This window comes from Lampetra fluviatilis, chromosome 14 (genome assembly GCF_964198595.1).
Source record: "Lampetra fluviatilis chromosome 14, kcLamFluv1.1, whole genome shotgun sequence".
NCBI lineage: Eukaryota > Metazoa > Chordata > Hyperoartia > Petromyzontiformes > Petromyzontidae > Lampetra > Lampetra fluviatilis.
In genome coordinates, this window is record NC_136288.1 from 5,619,700 (window position 1) to 5,638,299 (window position 18,600).

Genomic DNA, 18,600 nt, shown 5'->3' on the forward strand with positions numbered 1-18,600 from the left:
CTGCTTCTGCTTTATACAAATTATAACCGCTATCACTGGCGTTCACACGTTCATACATTCGCTGATCAAACATGTGGAAATAATTGCCTCATATGTTTATGTAACAGGAAACCCTCCTTGATCAGTAGAGGTCTTCCATACCCAATGTGTAATCATGGCTGTATGTGGGTACGTATGTATGTATGTAATGTGCAAATAATACTAATATTGTATTTTCTGAAAGGATATGATAATCATTCTTTAAACCAAATAGGTCAAGGTCAATATTGACCCCTGGATAACGTACATCACAACATGTGTACTGCATTGATATACTTTGCTGAAGCGGCATGATTAGTTAATTAGTATTTGCTGTGTGTGTGGGTGTGTACATGTAACCGTATGTTAAGGCTATATGTGGGATATTTGTCTTTGTATGCGTACTTGGCAGTATTACACCTACAGACCGCATTAAAGTTAGGTCAGCTAGCAACACGATTATATTAATATTCCATCAATGATTCCTGGTGGTCTAAGGCCACAAATCTTGTGGTCAATATTGTATTCCACTTTTATTTAAAATGTTCTTCTGAGATGCACAAAAGAGATGAGCCAACTCATTTGAAATGCATTACTGCCCAAACCCATGCCAGCGCTGCCAATAAAAAAAGCATCAGATCAGATCATTGTTCCAGGCAATGTTGGTTATTTTATAGACACCAGCCTCCATCCATCATTTAATTAATACTTATTTAATTCTACGCTTGGAAGTTATGATAAAGTAGCCAATTTATTTTAGTTCAGTTTATGTGGCAAATGTGGCACTGGAGGGAGAGTATTTGACTCGCAAATGGACAGTTGTGAGTTTAAATCCCAGGGAGGGCCCACTCAGCCCATCATTCCTCCACGGTCGATACCGGTGCTTAATTTCTACCAGAGCTGTACTGGGAGTTATTTTGACACGGCACATCTATCTCGCCTTTACATTGTCCTCATGATGCTGCATTCAATTGTATAAATCTGGTCATAGGATTACAGGAACATACGGCACTATAATACAAGATTACAGTATTATGGTTGGGTATACCTCGTGCAAATAGTGGTAGGGCCTTAAGCTTATAATCCCTACTCCAAGCCAGCTTGCCAGTGTTCCAGAAAACATCGAGTAATAAATTAAGCCCTGGTCCATACAGTGAGTGCCACTTTGTGGAAAGTTAACAGTGGTTGCCCTGTGCGAAGACACATTCTCACCTTTGCCCAAGGGCGACTAATTCAGATGAGTGCTGCCCCATTTGCTAATTGCAGCGAAAAAAGACACTTTGACCCGTTGACTTATTATTTTTTGGTGGGGATGGATTTTCATTAGTGTTGGAAGTCCATTATTAAGACAGGTTGTAACGGGCAAGTTCTCCGAGCATTGTGGAGGCATTAGCGAATGGGACATGCTGTCACGTGCGTACCTGAAATCCCGGGATGTCGCAGCAGCTCTCCAGTTCGGCGTGCCTGGAGTCGCAGTATATGGCGAGTTTAAGGATGTCAACCTGTGCACAAATATAACAGCACAAAAATCCATTCTCGTTCAAACATGAACGGAAATCACAGATTTACGATGCATCATTAATCCTTCAACAGCTGAATTTAGATTTTCTGTTGATGATAGTGACAATGGAATATCTGACTTGGTCCCATCAAAGTTACGAACACATTTTGTTCGGGGGGCCACTCTGAGCATAACGGATTCGCATTGCTCGTGGCACATGCCTGTAATCCAGTGCTGCAGAAGCAGCGAGGGCTGGTGGATCACAAAAAAAATGTTGTGATACTCGTATCCAATGTGCATTGAGGTGTCATACCCTGGCTTGCTAGGAGAAGGTAGTACATTAAAATAGTGCACTCCACCTGCTCCATCTGTATGAGAAAGAGTGTTCCCCCTTCACACACGTGACTTTTCTACGGATGCTCAGATTTCCTCCCACATGTAAACATTCATGAATTGTCCGATAACAGCTTAATACAAAGAGGACCACAGAGCTTAGGCAATTGTTGGTGTGGCTCATTGCATGCCTCTGGGTCATTCTCTCTCTACAAAAGTGTGTGAATATTGTGTGATGATGATGGTGTTATTGTCAGTGTTATTGATGTCAGTCTTGTTGCTGTTGATGTTCTCAGTGGTATCGGTGTTGGCGGTGTTGTTGCCATCGGTAGTAGTAGCACATGCAGTATGGCAACCCTGCACTCACTTCTGCTGACGCATCGCTGTTAACAGAGCTCCCAAGCAGCGTCAAGCCATCCATGGCAATGTCCTCCTTCGGCTCCGTGGCCCGGGTGACGCCGGGTTGGCAGTCCACGTGCAGAGAGGTCCGAGTTGGCTCCACGTGCAGCTCCAGACGATGCCAGCGCTGGTCAAAGAGCTGGCCCACCAAGGGACCTTTGAAGACGGCTCCGACGCGGTCACGCTGGCGGCCCAGTGCTGAGAATTCCAAAGTCTTCGCCTCGCCATCAAGTCGTAAGGACACCTTGCGGAAACAGTAGCAACAATCGTATTGATTAATTGCAAGTTCAGCGCTCAGTCTACCACCAGGCTGTTTGTTTTATCTCATTAATACCATATTCACCCACCACACTGCAGGTCAAAAAGTGTATATTTTCGTCTCTTTATTCACATTGCTCCACTTTGGAATTTCCTCCTCTCCTCTCATTATACCATTTCTCGATTCAAGAAACACATTGATTCTTATCTATGACATCTTCACACGTGCTGTCTATTGCTGGCGGCTGGGGATTTGGTCCTGACAGATCCTGGTGGTGCTCTGGTCAGAGGGCCTGATTCACAATCACTGAGTCGTGAGTTCTAATTTAGGGTCAATAAAACGTAACTCAAATTGTTTTGGGAAGTCACCAGTGGTTGTGTAGCTTTACACTACTGTCTCGAGACAACTGAAGACAATGTGTTCTGCCCAGTGCCCAGTTGAGCATGGGAAAGCACTCTGACGTTTGCTTCGTGATATATTCTCAAGCCTGTCTGAGGGTTCGCTGTTGAGGAAGGGAAAATATTACCAGTGGCTCTATGACTGCATAATGATAAATAATTCACAAACAGTACATAATAGAGGATGAGCTAAAACAGTAAGCTTGAAGTCCAACATTTTCCACAACGCATCATTATAGTTTGAAATAGCTTTTTGGCTCATCACTCATAAATGGGGGAATGCATTTGTTGTGTTCAAGCCAGAAAATCTGTGTATTGTAATTAATGAGTGCATTATTTTGATTGAAGAGCCGGGGTAAGGGAACGAGAAGATGGAGGGCCAACAGCTTATTGCAGGGATTTTCATTCACAAGGTTGGTGAGTTGTCTGGGCATGGCTGGGTTTGCCTCTAGAACAGGTAAGTATTGTACAGGCTGGTCCAGATGTCTTGTGACCCCCCAAATAATTGACCCCTAACTTTGTTTTTCTTTTGCACGTCAGCTTTCGCGACCAATATTATTCATAATAAAGGTTCTTGGGTTAGGTCGCGTAAATATAAATGTTTCGTAACCCTCCACCACCCGACACAGCGGGTAAGGTTTGTCACGTAAATAACGCGCCAATTAGTTACTACTTCAGCCCACTGGTGTGAGATTTATAAGGGCACGGGGTGACCAATACGGTCTGAATTGGTCTGTAATAAGGTAGGCACCGATAAGGGGTTGACAGGTATGCATTTTAGAGAATTAAATGGGGGTCACAAGACATCTCCCCCCTGTATATCAAACATCTAAATTCTTTAGCACATTTGTATGTATGTATGTTGAACGTCTTTCGCACCGTACGTAGCCAACCGCGCTAATAAGATGTGCAGAAGTAAAATATTAATTAATGTATCTAAAATATAAAAAACCTCTGTGTAATGTATCTGTGCCCATTGAAATGGGACATTCATTTTTTTGCAGTATTTATTGCTCAAAGCCTGGACCAGAATGGTTGCAAGAGAGGATAGTACCCACATTATATCCTACCAAAAATACACTATTGATCAGCTGACTAGTGTTCCACCTTGACTACACTACAAACAGATACAATATAACATTAACAGATATATTGCTAATGTTACTCTAAGTCCAGAAGGGCGACAGGATGACGAACGTATTTTTACATGGAGATATAGAATGAAAGTTTATTTATTTATGTTTTTACATAGAATGCTCCACCACAGTAAATCTTTTTTTTAATATGAATTTAGAATTCAATTTGCTTCAAAGTGAAAAAGAGCCCCTTAATGCTATTGGCTATTAATGTTATATATGACTATAGGCGTAACATATTACCCAATTTCCCCGTAATTTATCTAACATTAACCACCAAGGCTGACGGGTCTCTGGGTTTCCTTTGTGCCAAAGATGCCTGCAGCCAGGTGAGCCCTGATCATGCTGGAGGAATAAAAATGAACACATGAAGGGAAATGACGAAAAAAACCGAGAAACTTTTATTTTACCAGGTAAGGCTCACTGAGCTATATAGCTCTTTTTCAGAAGTGGCATATCACGTGGTAATTTATAGTAGCCAAATACTCTAGATGCAAGTTGATTCTAAATGTGGAGAGAAAAACCCGAGTAAAATCCACGCGGTCACAGGGACAAAATACAAACTCCAAATATACAGCAGGTATCAGGGTCAGGATCAAACCCACAACTTCCTGCAAACTCCAAAAATACAGGCATCAGTGTCAGGATCAAAGCCACGACCTCCTGAAAACAAGGCGAGGTAGTTAACATCTCGCCACAATGGCGCTTTTTATCATCAACTCCCCTTTGAGAGGCAGCAGGGAGGGGAGAGGTAGAAAGATGAACAGGACAGGGCTCCTTGCAACTGCAATGTGGACGGTAATTTAAACTTAAGGGATGATTCTAAAGGGTCACAAACCCTTTTGGGTTTAACCAGCACCAGCAGTGTGAATTCCATATTTGTTAAATCTTGACTAAAAGCTTTAGTGACTGCCGGAATTCATATTATTTGGGTCTTTCGGTGAAGTCTTTACGTGACTTTACCGTTATTATTTTCTAAATTCATTATGATTGTTTCCTCAGCTTGTATGCTTGTAATAAAGGAGACAATCTGTTTGTTTTATTCAGTTTTAGGAGTGGTAATTATGGATCGTGTATCCTCTATTCGGCAGTTTGGTTTGACTGAACTACCAGGCTACTGCAGGTAGGCAGTACCAACGAGACACTACAAACAAGACCAAAAATGCATTCATGAATCAAGTGATGACCACAAATAATTAACATCTCATTCGACGTGAAGATGGTGAATATGTCAATTCTCAGTTATTACGTATTATTGTGCTGAAATGTAATGGCACAATAATGGTCGATAGCAGTATAATATGTGCTTTGTGTTGTGCGAGTGATTCATACTTGTAGGCAACGTACCTGTGATATGCCAAATTTATCAACCACTTGCCACAGAATCCAATTATCTTCCTGGGAGCTCTTTTGAACTTTAAACACTGCTATGAAGGTATATTCTTCGGGAAGACCATGCGGGAAAACCTTGCTGAAGAAACAAACGAAGAAAATCACGTTAATGGTAATGCAACGCAACGCAATGTCTTACAATAACCACTCTCTCTAATGAAAATTCTTGATTAATCAAAATAAGAGAGTGTAATATTCGCAAAGATAAATGCAGCAAAAAGTGACATAGCCGCATCACAATTCTATTTTTCTGACATTGCGGTGGCAGCGATGCACAGGGAAAATATACAAAAAACGTACGACATTTATCAATAACATTGCATTAAAACGAAAAGTAGGTCACGTTTTGATAACGGACCTTCTTCGTAGCACATACATGTCGGACGCACGGTGCAAAGTGCAGTGTCCAACTTTTTATGCACTCTACCTCTCTGGCCTCTCTATTTTGAGACGTCACTTATCCAAATAACTAGGAGTTACATTAAGCTGAAAAGAGATGTATGTTTCGTGATACTGCAATTGCATTTGTGCAGACGTACACAAAACAAACGTCAATAGCACTGCCCTTAAAGGAAAATAAATAAATAATAATAGGTGAGAGCATAAACCATCACGTGACCTCCGGTGACCCTCGCAGCTGCTTTTGGCTCGCCATCGAACAAAGACGGTCACTGCGTCGCACACTTTCATATGCGCTTCTGCGGTCGTCTGGAACGCTCTTCCTTCCCATATTAGGAAACCACTGGAGCTATGCACTTCTTTACGTAGATTGTAAATAAATTTCTTCAGAACTGCTTTTTGTGTTTAGTTCGTTGTCCTCCTGCACCTCCAATGATAACGGTTGACCACGTAGAGTGCAAAAGAGGTTCAACGTACATACATACATGCATGCTCCTGGCAATGACACTTCTTCCTCATCTCTCGGCGATGAAAAAAATGGCCATTGCTTGATATGTTGTCCATCATATATTTAATTTATTTTTTCTTCAAGAGATAGGCAGGTTCAAGTCAGCATGCTGGCATTGGGCACAGAATGGTGATATTGACCTCTTAAGCATTGTCAATTCTACACATGTGGTTTTCGTATACCACAAGCATGTGTGTGGCGCCTACTTTGCACCCACACGCGTACACACGAGCACACACGCAAGTACACACGCATACGCACCCACACCAGCCCTGTGGAATGTCTAGACTTAATGCTTTGAAAGGCGTGTGTTGTTAAGGATTTCTTAAGTGGGAAAATTTACCCCATCAAAATTTACTCCGTTTATATCTCTTGGGGTTTGAGTTGTGGTGCACTGATTCGCACACCGTACTTTCAGCCAGGCAATCATAGTTCGATTCCTGGCCATGGCTAACCACCCCCCTTCACCCCGTCACTTCGCCAACCTGCAGTGACTAGCAAGGTGAAGTATGGTCAACAAAACAACCCCCATCGTCATTAGAAAATGTTGCATTATGAGGTTAACCTTCACAATGGGCTAATGTTTTAGGTCTAGGCTTCTCCAGAGCAGACCTAACAGAGGGCATTTGTATAAAATGTTATATAATAAACCATAAGGCAGTGTTCAGTGTTTGTAACAGACAATTTTAAGGCAGGACTTTGGTAGCACTGTTAATTACGCTATATGATTGCATGTGCTTATTTATATGTTGAAGAACAAATCTTAGTATATACATTAATCTGGGACATTGGGAAATTATCTATCTGAGCATGTTACAGGAGTAAAAAAACACCATTATTTATTACTCGTCTCTTCTCTATTAGTTCAATCGAATGTATAAATTATACTCAATGCAATTTTACATGTAAAAGTAGAAAAAATGCGGCCGTGAAATGTATCTTTTCACACCACTGCTTGTGGCAAGGTAGCCGAAGACTCTCTGGAGGGCATTTGGCTTACTCTTTCACGGTGGGTAGTACATCTTGGAAGAAAACATTTAAGTACCCACAATTGACTGCACCACACGTGACCTGGCGATTTCCTAACTGTGGTTTACACTGCTGGGTGGACAGAGGCGAGGAGATTGAATGAACTTCCCCATTGTTTCAACCGCAGCGCCGGGTGATTGTACCGGCGACCTCTGGATTGCCAATGGCAACATCTAAAAAACAACGTTTTACTCAAAGTGTGCATTGCATTATAACAAAAAAAAACACTTGTGCTCCAATAAAATCGAGCATCACCAGAGTCAGCATATTAATATTTTATGAATTTCAACTCATTTTATGTTTTTACAAAAATATGTGTAAGTCGACTGAACCCGAGCTGGCCAGTTGTAAACGGAAGGGCTGAAATGTTTTTTTTTTTACTGAGCTGGTAGACCGAAATTTCAGACAAAATGTTTGGCAATTTCGCAAAAAAAAAGTGGTTAGTGCTCACTGAGCCAGAGCGAAACCTTTTTACGCCCTTGGCTGTAAATACATTGAAACGGAAAAAAACAACCTACAGCCTAATGGCTGCCGTCTGAATAAAATGGGGCTAAGGATTGTGATCATTTATGTGCCTGCCATTATTTCTAGAACATTTAGCAGGGCTTCTTAATTCAGAGCTGGCCTTTCATGGCATGCTTACTATAATGTATATACACACTCACAAGCATTTATATTCAATATGCACGTTAATGGTCTTCAATGTATGTATTCATTTGTTCCATTGACAAATGTTTTCTTCGAACAGAATACTACAATAATGAATGATATTCTGTATGAGTCATCATAATTTTATTATATTATTAATTTACTTTTCTATGGAGCATTTAACACTGCTTACGCAGTCAATAAATTGAACCAATATTGTGTTAGTGTGCACATTAATGCTACATATCTAAGAGAGGGTAACAACATAAAACAGAAGTATTGAACAAACACACTGCTTAGTATGCACACATACATCTGCGCTGCCCTTATACAACCCTGGCAGTACAATCAGGGTTGTTGGAATGATATTGACTTTCTTAACAAGACATTGCACTTTTCGCAATATCAAAGTAAAAGCGTCAACGCGCTCTAATGAGTACGTAATCGGCAACGTTCAACTCCACTGGTGGTCATCACTCATCGGTTGAAACTCCACATTTCAATGTCACGAAGCTGTGTATCCATACCCAGAAGCACAATTGACTTCCAACCCAATGCTCTACAACATGAGCTATTTGAACAGTAAATGTGCAATATATATCCGTTTACCACTACCCATGGGGCTGTGATGTGGCAGCGATGGTGCGTTCGCTGCCCGTTGCAGAGGTCTGTGGTTCGAATTCAGCAGCCGTCGTGGTTAATACCGCGGGTGGAAATAAACTGTAAAAATACGACGTGCCGTCTGCTTCACAGTGCTTGTGAAAGAGCCCCTGGCGTCAGTTGTAAAACATTCGCCAGGGTGTGCCGGGGTTATCATCCGAATTTTGCCAAATGGCAAAAAAATTTGCCTCAAGTTAAGCAAATTTGGATTACACGTAGCAACATTGTCTCCTTATTTTAAATTATTGCAGACTATGTCTGTGAAACACAACACATTACGTGATAGCCTTTGGACTATAAGAACGATGCGAATACCAATTGACCGACATGATTACGCAGTACACTGTAATGTAATACTGTACGTATGTTTACTCTATGTATCGGGCTATGCATACATAATTTATATATTTGAGAATGTAAGAGTGGTACAGTGCTTAGCACACTGCGCTATGAACCGGGCGAGCCTGAGTTCGATTCCCGAATGCGCCTACGGTAAAATCAGTGGCGAGTTACATTTAAATTGTTCCTCTGCCTCCTCCCTTTCGCAAACCCAAGCTGACCAGTGTGGTGAAGTATGGTAAAAATGACCACCATGAAGGCACAGAGAGGTACAGCCTTTATCCAGCAAAGGATTGAAAGGATTGAGAGACGTAATTAACGGACTCAATGAATCTGTTCAGCAATTTTTTTGTACCATCCCACGTTATATATATAAAACAAGTGTAACACATTCAACATATGCATATTGTGACAAAGAGATGAACACATACGAATTATTAAAACTGTTGCATTATGTCAGGAACGAAGCAATTAGGCAATATATGACAACCAGGACAAAAGTGCTTTGAAAACATGACCAGGCTTGCAAAAAGGCCCACATGCAAACTGTCTAAGGAAGGAAACTTGAGTGTTAATCTACAATTGTTAAAGGCAAGCCAGACCACAGCAAGCTAATGGGCTCCAGGAAGATGTTGGTGTTGACCTAATTTCAACAGGAGGTGCTAACACGGTTATGTCCTCAGTACATTGCCACGTTGAGGCTTGCACAGCTGCTTACATAAGCACCTTCATCCTTTTTTTTCTCCATCGAGCAAACAGGGGCGATTTGTAAATTGGAAGGAGTGAAGATGTCGCTGATGATGTGTGCAGCTGTGCATACTAGCATGTTAGCGTAATCAAGTCACTCCGTTTCACTTGTGCGGAAAACGAGCAGCCAGGGTGCCAGTGGGTCGCTGCACACTGACTGCTCACGCACCTTCGATTATCACGGTTGGCTAAGTACGGTACGATAAAGGTTCTACATACATACGTCCTTACTACGGATCAGTCGGTGGCTGAGCCAGTGGTTGAACTGGAACTCACACGTTCTCATAGCGGGGGTGGGGAGCAGTCTGTTCATAGTAGGGGCAACCACTGCTGACTTTTCAAATAATTGACGGTAATTTTATTGACCACTGAAGTCTTCTGTAAACAAAACCTTAATTGTTAATTTCTGCTACAGCTAAAGTTGCTGCCGATGAGTTACAAAACAAAACAAAATGGGACATATCATGGGAAGAAGAATATCTCAGTACCATCAGAGGGAAAAACTGCATATATCTGGACTGGTGCATTATTCTGCAACTGAAAAAAACTGGGGACTCTTAAGTTCCCGGGAAGACATACAAATTTCTCGGAATAGCGACCTCAACAATAAAAAAAAATCCTGGCAAAACAAGGACTGCTGGCGACTACCGGTACGTCTTTACAGGATAAACTACGGCATCAACTCTTTGATGCCTTCCAAAGAGCCTGCGTAAATATCAACGCCGGGGTTCTCCGTCACATCGTTGACTCAGACGATCACGTTTGTTGTGGCTGCAAATGCGTATTTGAGTGACAAGCGTTCCACAGGTTGCTCACAACACTGCCCGCGAGGACGTGTCATGCGCCAGAAGATGCGGCACTTACTCAGTGGGCTGGGAGATGGGGTTCCCCCTTAGGCGGAGTCGGGCTTTCTCGTCCTGTGCAGACTCGGTCGGTTGCGCCACATTTTCCAGGAGAGCCAGCCTCTCCAGGAGGTCGAATCCTGCGTCAGAAGAGGCAGCAACAGATGGCAGAGTCGTTTCACGGACCTTAATGTTTAATGTAACGGGAAACGTCCACGCATGCCGAAGTAACTGTAAAATGTGAGCGGTAAGAAGCTGATGGTGGTGCAATGGAGCAGTTTCAGCTTTCATGAGCTGCCCGTTTATGTTCTGAGCTTACATGAAAAAAAAATCACTCCAAGTTAAACTGGTATAACAGGTACTGACTTGAGAGGGGAAAAAAAAATATCACAACCTCTGTCATTAAAGCTGCCTTCGAACGGAAATATAAATGTGGTAGGTTAATGTTGCGTGCAGTGGCCCATCTTCAGTTGAGAGAAGGTAGCCAGCATATCCACTGATTTATGGCTGGAACATTCATAAAATTTATGGTGCCTTTAAATATGGGAGACATTTGGAAATTGTCAACATTCAGCATTGCATTGCATAACTGCTACTTGCATATGAATACTGTGGTGTCATTTGAAGGTAGATATATAGCACACGTGCATATATTTAATACAGAAAGCAAGCTGCTTTCACACCTTTACACAAAATGTACTTTGAAATATACGCTTGATGCACATGTATGGTTATGGATAATGTGAGCTTCAGGCCATAGCACATGCTTTACAGCTTAAATATTCTGGAATCTCCATTTTTCTGGGGCATGAGCACGTGAACTCGGAGGAAACCAATGATTGTAATTGTATTCATTATTACACTCGGATGTAAATGTATTCATTACCGAGGGTGCTATAAAAATAATACTGAATTCTTAATATTCCTCATGTGTTTTATACGATTAATCCAATAATATAATAAAAAATAGTCCGTTGACAAATGAACATTACATACTTTTACATTACTTTTGGAAATATGTCTCAATGATATCCGCATATGATATAACTGCGACCATTGTATTATATACATGCACACACGTAGGGTGCAGTCAACGAGCTGAAAGAGGATTTTAAACGTACACATTTTTAAGCACTTTATTTGTTATGTAGTTATTCTAAAAAATATATATATACATTTATCAGCAATTATAATACATTGTATAAATGCTGCTGATTTAGTGATATAGAATAAAAAAAAAATTTCCCATGTAAATTGAGAGTAAAATCAAATCTTGATATTTTAACTAACCGATATAGAGTCTTAAATGTAACAGATATGGTGAGAGGATTTGTGTTGATACTGATAATTCTAAACAATCAGGATTCAGATCATGATATTATTACTACTACCCACTATCGCCGTGTTAAATTATACCAATGGCTATTTGCATAATCTAAATTGTTCTCTCTATGAAATGTTTTGGATAGTTGACATTTCAACTGTAGATTGTCAGTCGCTGATATTAGCAACAACGTCCGTTGGCAAATGCCAGTGCTTAAAATACAAGAAGCAATACACTAAAGCTCGCAGACACATTTTGAAAGGTGCTCTCCGGAGTTCAACACTTTGGCTACAGTACTCAGATTGTAAATGTTGTGGATTTGCTCTCCAACACACCGGTGTGCTGTACTAGTAACGGATTGGCATGTTCTATTTACGTGAAAAACCTTACTAATTGTCTGTGTCGGGTGGTGGTGGGTTTAACGACACATTTATATTTACGCGATCTAACCCAATAAACATATATAATTGACTTTGGCTATTATAATTTTTGTGATGTATGTCGTGTGCAATTATTCATCAATTACTTGATTAAAATTAAGTATTACTTATGTCTGTTTGTTGAATTTCTTTCGTGCCGTACGTAGTCAACTGTGCTAATCGGAGGCAAGGGGAGTGGACAACAAACTAACACACAAAAATAAGTTCTAAAGAAATTAGTTTTCAATTTACACATGATACATGCATCCAATTGTATATGAGACAATTGCTAATGGAGCATTTTGACTAGATTTGGGGTTTCTGGGGATGGAGGATTATGAGGCGGGGGTGGAGGGGGGAGGTTAATTGTTACGCGCCAAATCAAAGTGACATTGGTGATAATGCACAGAACTGAAATATTTCAAAACAGTCTTCATACTTTTCAACTTGTACCGCAAACAGTATACGCTCACTCTCATGACGACAGAACGACTCAGAAGCACGAACAATCACAGACAAGCGGGACGACAGCCACGGGATGAGCCGGTGCCAACAATTGCCCAAGCTTTGTGATTACATGTGAGGAGAAAACAAGAGCACCCAGACGAACTCAAAATATACACTTAGGCAGTCAATATAATTTTAGACATACCAATGAATGCCAATAAATAACTATGAAGTCACAATTAAAATGTAATCATACACAGCAAAAATATACATACAGATTTCCATCTTTATTTTAACATACATATATTGGTATTTCCACTATAAACCTGGTGACCTAAGCTCGATTGCCAATTATAGTTAATGTGAATGACGAGTGATATCTGAACTGTCCATTGTGATGAATTATAGCCAAACATCACTCATAACTGACATGGAATGGGGGCCTTCATCCAGCAGTGGATTGAGAAAGGGCTGTTACATTTTTTTTCCATTAAAAATTTCAAAAGGTAAATTAATACATCACATTATCCTTCAACCATGCACGATCAGTCCTTCATCTCCACGTCATGCCAATTATGTCAGATACCAATCACCAGCCATAACAACTTTAAATAGTTTTATATTCCGCCCCTAGTTTTACTCATGGTCAAATCACTGTCCAGATCCCTTCCTTTGTCAGTAATTAGGAAATTGCTTTGGTTGATTTAGTTGTGTTTGCATGGCTATAAATACGTCCTTATTACCCCAGTTAACTCAGTTGCAAAATGGCAATGAAGCTGTTTATTTATTTAGGATATGCTTCTACATTGCTATCATATTCCAAAATATAACAGTATATTTTGTGAACTTTAATTTGCATATATTCTCACCAACACCACTACATTTAGCACTGCTCCAATAGCCTCAGATTTGATTGCACAGAAGCACTATTTCACAATTACAAATGCAAATCATTTTGAAGGCAAGAAAAACAACTGTAAACGCATTGCTGTTTAGATATTGTTATACTACTTCATTTTTTTTTATCACGTTACACTTTCATTTTTTATATTGTTTCGTAATTTCTTTAAATTATATTTTTCATATGTGTTGTCTACACAGTACAATTCGTTTGTCGTTTGGTGTGCTTATTTAAACACATGTCCTTTGAGATAAAGACTTCAGGGGACAAAATCATGAAATGCTTTTGGTAGTAATTCCAACACATTTGGCATAATGATGGCCATTTTTGCGGCAAGTTGGCCCCAATTTGTAATTCCCAATTCATGGAGGACCCTTTTCCTCCGATTGCAGACTGCATGCTGTTATGAATCAGTCCGCATTGTGAAATGGGCCAGTGGGTGTGAGGCGAAAATGAAGCTAGGGCAAAGCAACAGGATTGTGGAAACTTTAAACAATTCATGCACCATGATTTCAACGCTCTATTCGTGCCACTGCCTTGCATGGGGGTGGCCACTCACGGCATGGAGGAGTGGGGGCATAGAGACCCATTCCACACTATTCATGTGGCCCTCTGGCCACAAGACGTGTCAGAAGCCCCACCACAAAAATTCCAGGAGCTAAAATCCTCCCAGAATGGAGGTTGGATGTGGCAGAATGAGTGCAGATTGATGCTGATGATGGTGCTAATGATGATAATTATGACTATATCACGCTTTTATTGAGAATAGCCTCATTGAGCCTCAAGAGACACTTTCATTATGTTTTTGCAATGGGATGTTTAGACAATTATTTTTCAGAAGTGTTTTTAATGTGGCAGGAAACGATAGTGCCCAGATAAAATAAGTGATGCCAATGGAAATTATTCTCTGGCAGGCCTAACATCCCAATGAGAATTTTACAAATCTGTGCAATCGATCAACATGTGTCTGGAAAGCACTTCATTGCAGTCCTACACGACTGTGCCTTGTTACTGCTGTGGAAAAATAAAAAAAACAATCAGGAGGTGAGGCTTCATCATGGCATCATGATGCACATGCTGGAATGCCCTTAGCCCTCCCCCAAGCTGAATATCGGCTGCTAGCCATTGTGGAATGGGGCAAATACCATTTCTCCCAGTACATTGGTGAATTATGTTTCCACAAGACTTCCGCCGATGGAATATTGAGCCTGATATGAAATAATCTTAGCATGCTCTCTTCATGAATTGGACCCCTGGTATCAATGAGCTATTATCTGGCTGTTAACAAATTACACGTACCTATATACTGCTCTAATTATGTTCACAGAAGGCAGGGTGATATGTAATGCTTGGGTACTGAGGCTTGGCCTGTCTAGGTGGGTATATTATCAGTCCCACTCAAATGTAATGAGTTTCTAGGCATGAATGCTTTTCGTAGTATCCAGGTGGTGAACAATTATCTTTCAGAATTGTCTGGCTATGTCAATTTAAAGGAAGATAACAGTACAACAGACGTTTACCGGCATTTCTGCATATACAGGTGGCACTGGCCAAATGCTCAGGCATTATTAAAGTAACTTTTGTAATTTTTTGTTATTTTCTTTTAACCTATCTATGTGACTTTACCGAAAGACCCAATAAGATGGATGCCACATAATTCAAATATTACATTGATGAATATTTATACTTTCCCTCAAGTATATTTCCTTCAGGTAGCCTGTCATTATGGCATGTTGAACTTCTTCCACACCGTATGTAGCCAACCGTGCGGGAAAAGTACAGCAAACTAAACACAAAAGCAGTTCTAAAGAAATTAGTTTTCAATATCAGAAGGAAGAGCGTTCCAGACGGCCGCATAAGCACACTTGAAAGCACGCGATGGAAGCTCAAGGAAGCACACCAACTATGTGGTTGAGAACAGGGAGAGGGATGGGTGGGGACAAATCTTTCCTACTTTGTAGCTCAAGGAATAGAAGTGTTTTTCTGGGCTGAACATGCGTTAGGCTGGAAATGAGCAGCGGAGTGAAATTGCAGGTTGCACTGGCGCGCTTAGCACTTACTCAAAAGGCTGCTTATTTTGGGTCAAATACACGGCGTGCTGAGGGCAGAACGGAGCTTAAAACAGAGACAATGAAGTACACTGTTAACATTCCACAGCTGTCTTTAATTTTAAGAAAAAGCAGGCTTACAAATCGAATCTATCATAATCGATAAAACACTCAGGTCACGCCACATGGCATAACAAGGGAAGAAGGTGGCTCGGTGGTTCAGAGGCCAGAGTGCTGAACTGGCACTGTTGAGATCCAGGGTTCGAACCTGGGTGATAGTGATTAAAACTGGTCGTCAAGTGAATTGAGTTCGTTTTGACCGCTCGGGTTTTTGAAGGTATAATTTATTTTGTAGTTCTTTCAGTTGAGACGAAACTGCAAGCAATAATATGGAGGAGTTACAATCGTGCAGAGTTTTTTTGGGGGATTGTCTTTTGTCAGCCAAATATTTCACCAAAGTGGATTTTTGGCCAAATTCTCCATGCACAATGGATGGGATCCCATTCTGTAAAAAAAAACATCCCACAGCCAATCAGCAGTAGTTGTCGGGGAATGTCGAAGAGTGCTTGGGGCTGTGCATGCTGACATCAGTATGCGTGTACCCCCTGACGAATCAACTTGGCCAGTGAGGCGTCAACCATCTAACACCAATACCCGCCATTCGCCACTAAGTGATGGTGACATTGCCACGGCGCCTGTGCCAGGCCAGGTGTACTTTGAGGACAAGTGAAGTATCGAAGGCTGGCTGACAGGAGGTCACGGGACAGACCCAGGTGCCATTGATTGGCTGACTGAGATAACTGGTAGATGCCCTAGCTATACCCCCTACAGTGCCAACTTGCTGTATTTTAGCCGCCCGTCCCTCCGCTCGTTCTTGTATAATTTATTTTGCTTCATCTAACACATGAACACGCATACACACTTAATAACACGTGCGAAATGTAGTGTTAAGCCAAAAACTACCTAACGCGACTTAAAAACAATGGCGATGATGATAGGTGAAGATTATGATAATTGAAGACGATGATAGTGGTTCTGTTGATGATAATATATGAAGATGATGAATGCTGATGCTGCTGCTGCAACGACCATTAATACATCCAACGGCAGTCCACCGATCCACACCAACCCCGTTCCCATGGCGATCCACCAAGTGTGAACAGAGCAAAGCGCACTAGATAACCATTTGAGGCCGAGTAGCTCTAGGGGAGGCTCAGAGCAGGCGCCACTGACCTGTGAGGTGGCCTGTAATAAAACGTAAATCCCTGGGTTCACAGTGCGATGCAGGAGCCACTGTGCCACTATTCGCCACGTTTAAACTTGAAGATCAAAGACAGTGGATTGACAGGGGAAAGCAAACGTATGGAATGTGTCTGTGGGTTCTCTCTGGCCACTGCAATTTCCTCCCAGATGCAAAAATTTGAAAAAAATGCTAGGACTTAACGTGGCCTTTGCCATCATCATCTCCATTGCATCATTATCAACAACCACCTTCATCATCTTCCTAAACTCCACGGCGGTCTTCATCCTCATTGTCATCTCTAAGTGCGTGCAAGCTTTCCACTCTGCTGCTTTACAAATTGTTTAGAGCACCAAAGTCCTGCTCGAAAGCGGATGTATAAAAGCGGTAACAAAAGAGTTGTGTAATGGAGGTGACAAAAAAAAACCTCATGCACAAACCTATTTTGTGCGGAATGGCCCCGCCGTGATGCACTCACAGCCCTCCCCACACAAGCCTCAGCCACACTCGCGTTGTGTGACTCCAGCGATTCGGCACAGTGGCGGAATGTCGACGTTTAAATGTGCGTAGTTGCGGAAAAGTGTCCTCCATTGCTGTCTCCGCACTAATCCCACCGGCTTTCGGCCAGTCCCACAGAAATGTGGAAAGTGGTGGAGTGGGTGTAATGTGTCTAAATGATGGAAAACATAGCTTTATGATTCGGGCCCAAAGATAAAGAATAATGCAACAAAATGCATTTAAGCCAATGAACAGTTTACAAAGTGACTTAAGATGATGGAACGTAAATAACAATGAATAAAACTAGCATCTACGGTTGCATGAGTTAAGTAATGTTCGCGGAAATCTGCTGGCTCAAATGCAGAAATATAAAAATGTAAAACATATGTTTACTTCAAATGAATGTAAACTTAATGCTTTCTGAGCTATCTGTATAATGTAAATAATAATAATAATCCATGGGCAGTGCAAGCACATCTAGGAATCACACGTATTTGCAACGACACGTCTTTTTTTATCACATTGCATGTGAATGTGGCACTGTAGCAAGATTATTAAAGGAAAGGAAAATACAGACGAATGTCTTAACCCCTCCCCATATCCGGAAGCCAGCATGTCAGACTACAATCCGAGTGACGTATGCGAGAAAAGAAAAAGCCCACGGTATAACGGGGATGCCACGTCGCAGCTTGAAGGGGAATACAGTGCGCACGTAGTCGAGCGTTCCATGTGCGCACCACTTGTGCACGCGCACACCAGGTCACATGTGGCTGAGACGATGCCCATGCCGACGTGCCACGGGATTCATTCGCTGTGTAAGATGCACATCTGTGGGTCTCCCAACAGGGCCCCCTTCATTAAGGGCTCATGTCAACAGACACCAACTACATTCACCAGAAAGGGTAGTTGAGTTTCAATGTTATAGGTGTTCATATATATGGTGTAAATTACTGTATATGAATGAAAGGTTTTTTTAATGCTTTAAAAATATATATAATATATTCATAGCTTTAGGGGCATTGCCATTTTTTTACGTTTTATTGGAACGAGAGTAAGAGCAACACTTTTTTTATTTAGGATAACATGAAATGAATATTAATATACTTAATTAAATG

At 41.3% G+C, this 18,600-nt stretch overlaps 1 protein-coding gene across 1 annotated transcript in view; it reads right to left on the reverse strand.

Annotated features, from left to right (window-relative positions):
• Positions 1-610: 610 nt before the first annotated feature.
• The window catches only part of LOC144935775 (collagen alpha-1(XXII) chain-like), a 35,611-nt gene continuing 17,621 nt past the window's right edge, over positions 611-18,600 (reverse strand). The window contains exons 6-10 of the mRNA XM_078862515.1: positions 10,631-10,748; positions 5,392-5,515; positions 2,220-2,495; positions 1,440-1,520; positions 611-634 (exon numbers count right to left, since the gene is read on the reverse strand). Of these exons, the coding sequence (XP_078718641.1) occupies positions 611-634; positions 1,440-1,520; positions 2,220-2,495; positions 5,392-5,515; positions 10,631-10,748 (623 nt within the window). The remainder of the gene's footprint in view (positions 635-1,439; positions 1,521-2,219; positions 2,496-5,391; positions 5,516-10,630; positions 10,749-18,600) is intronic.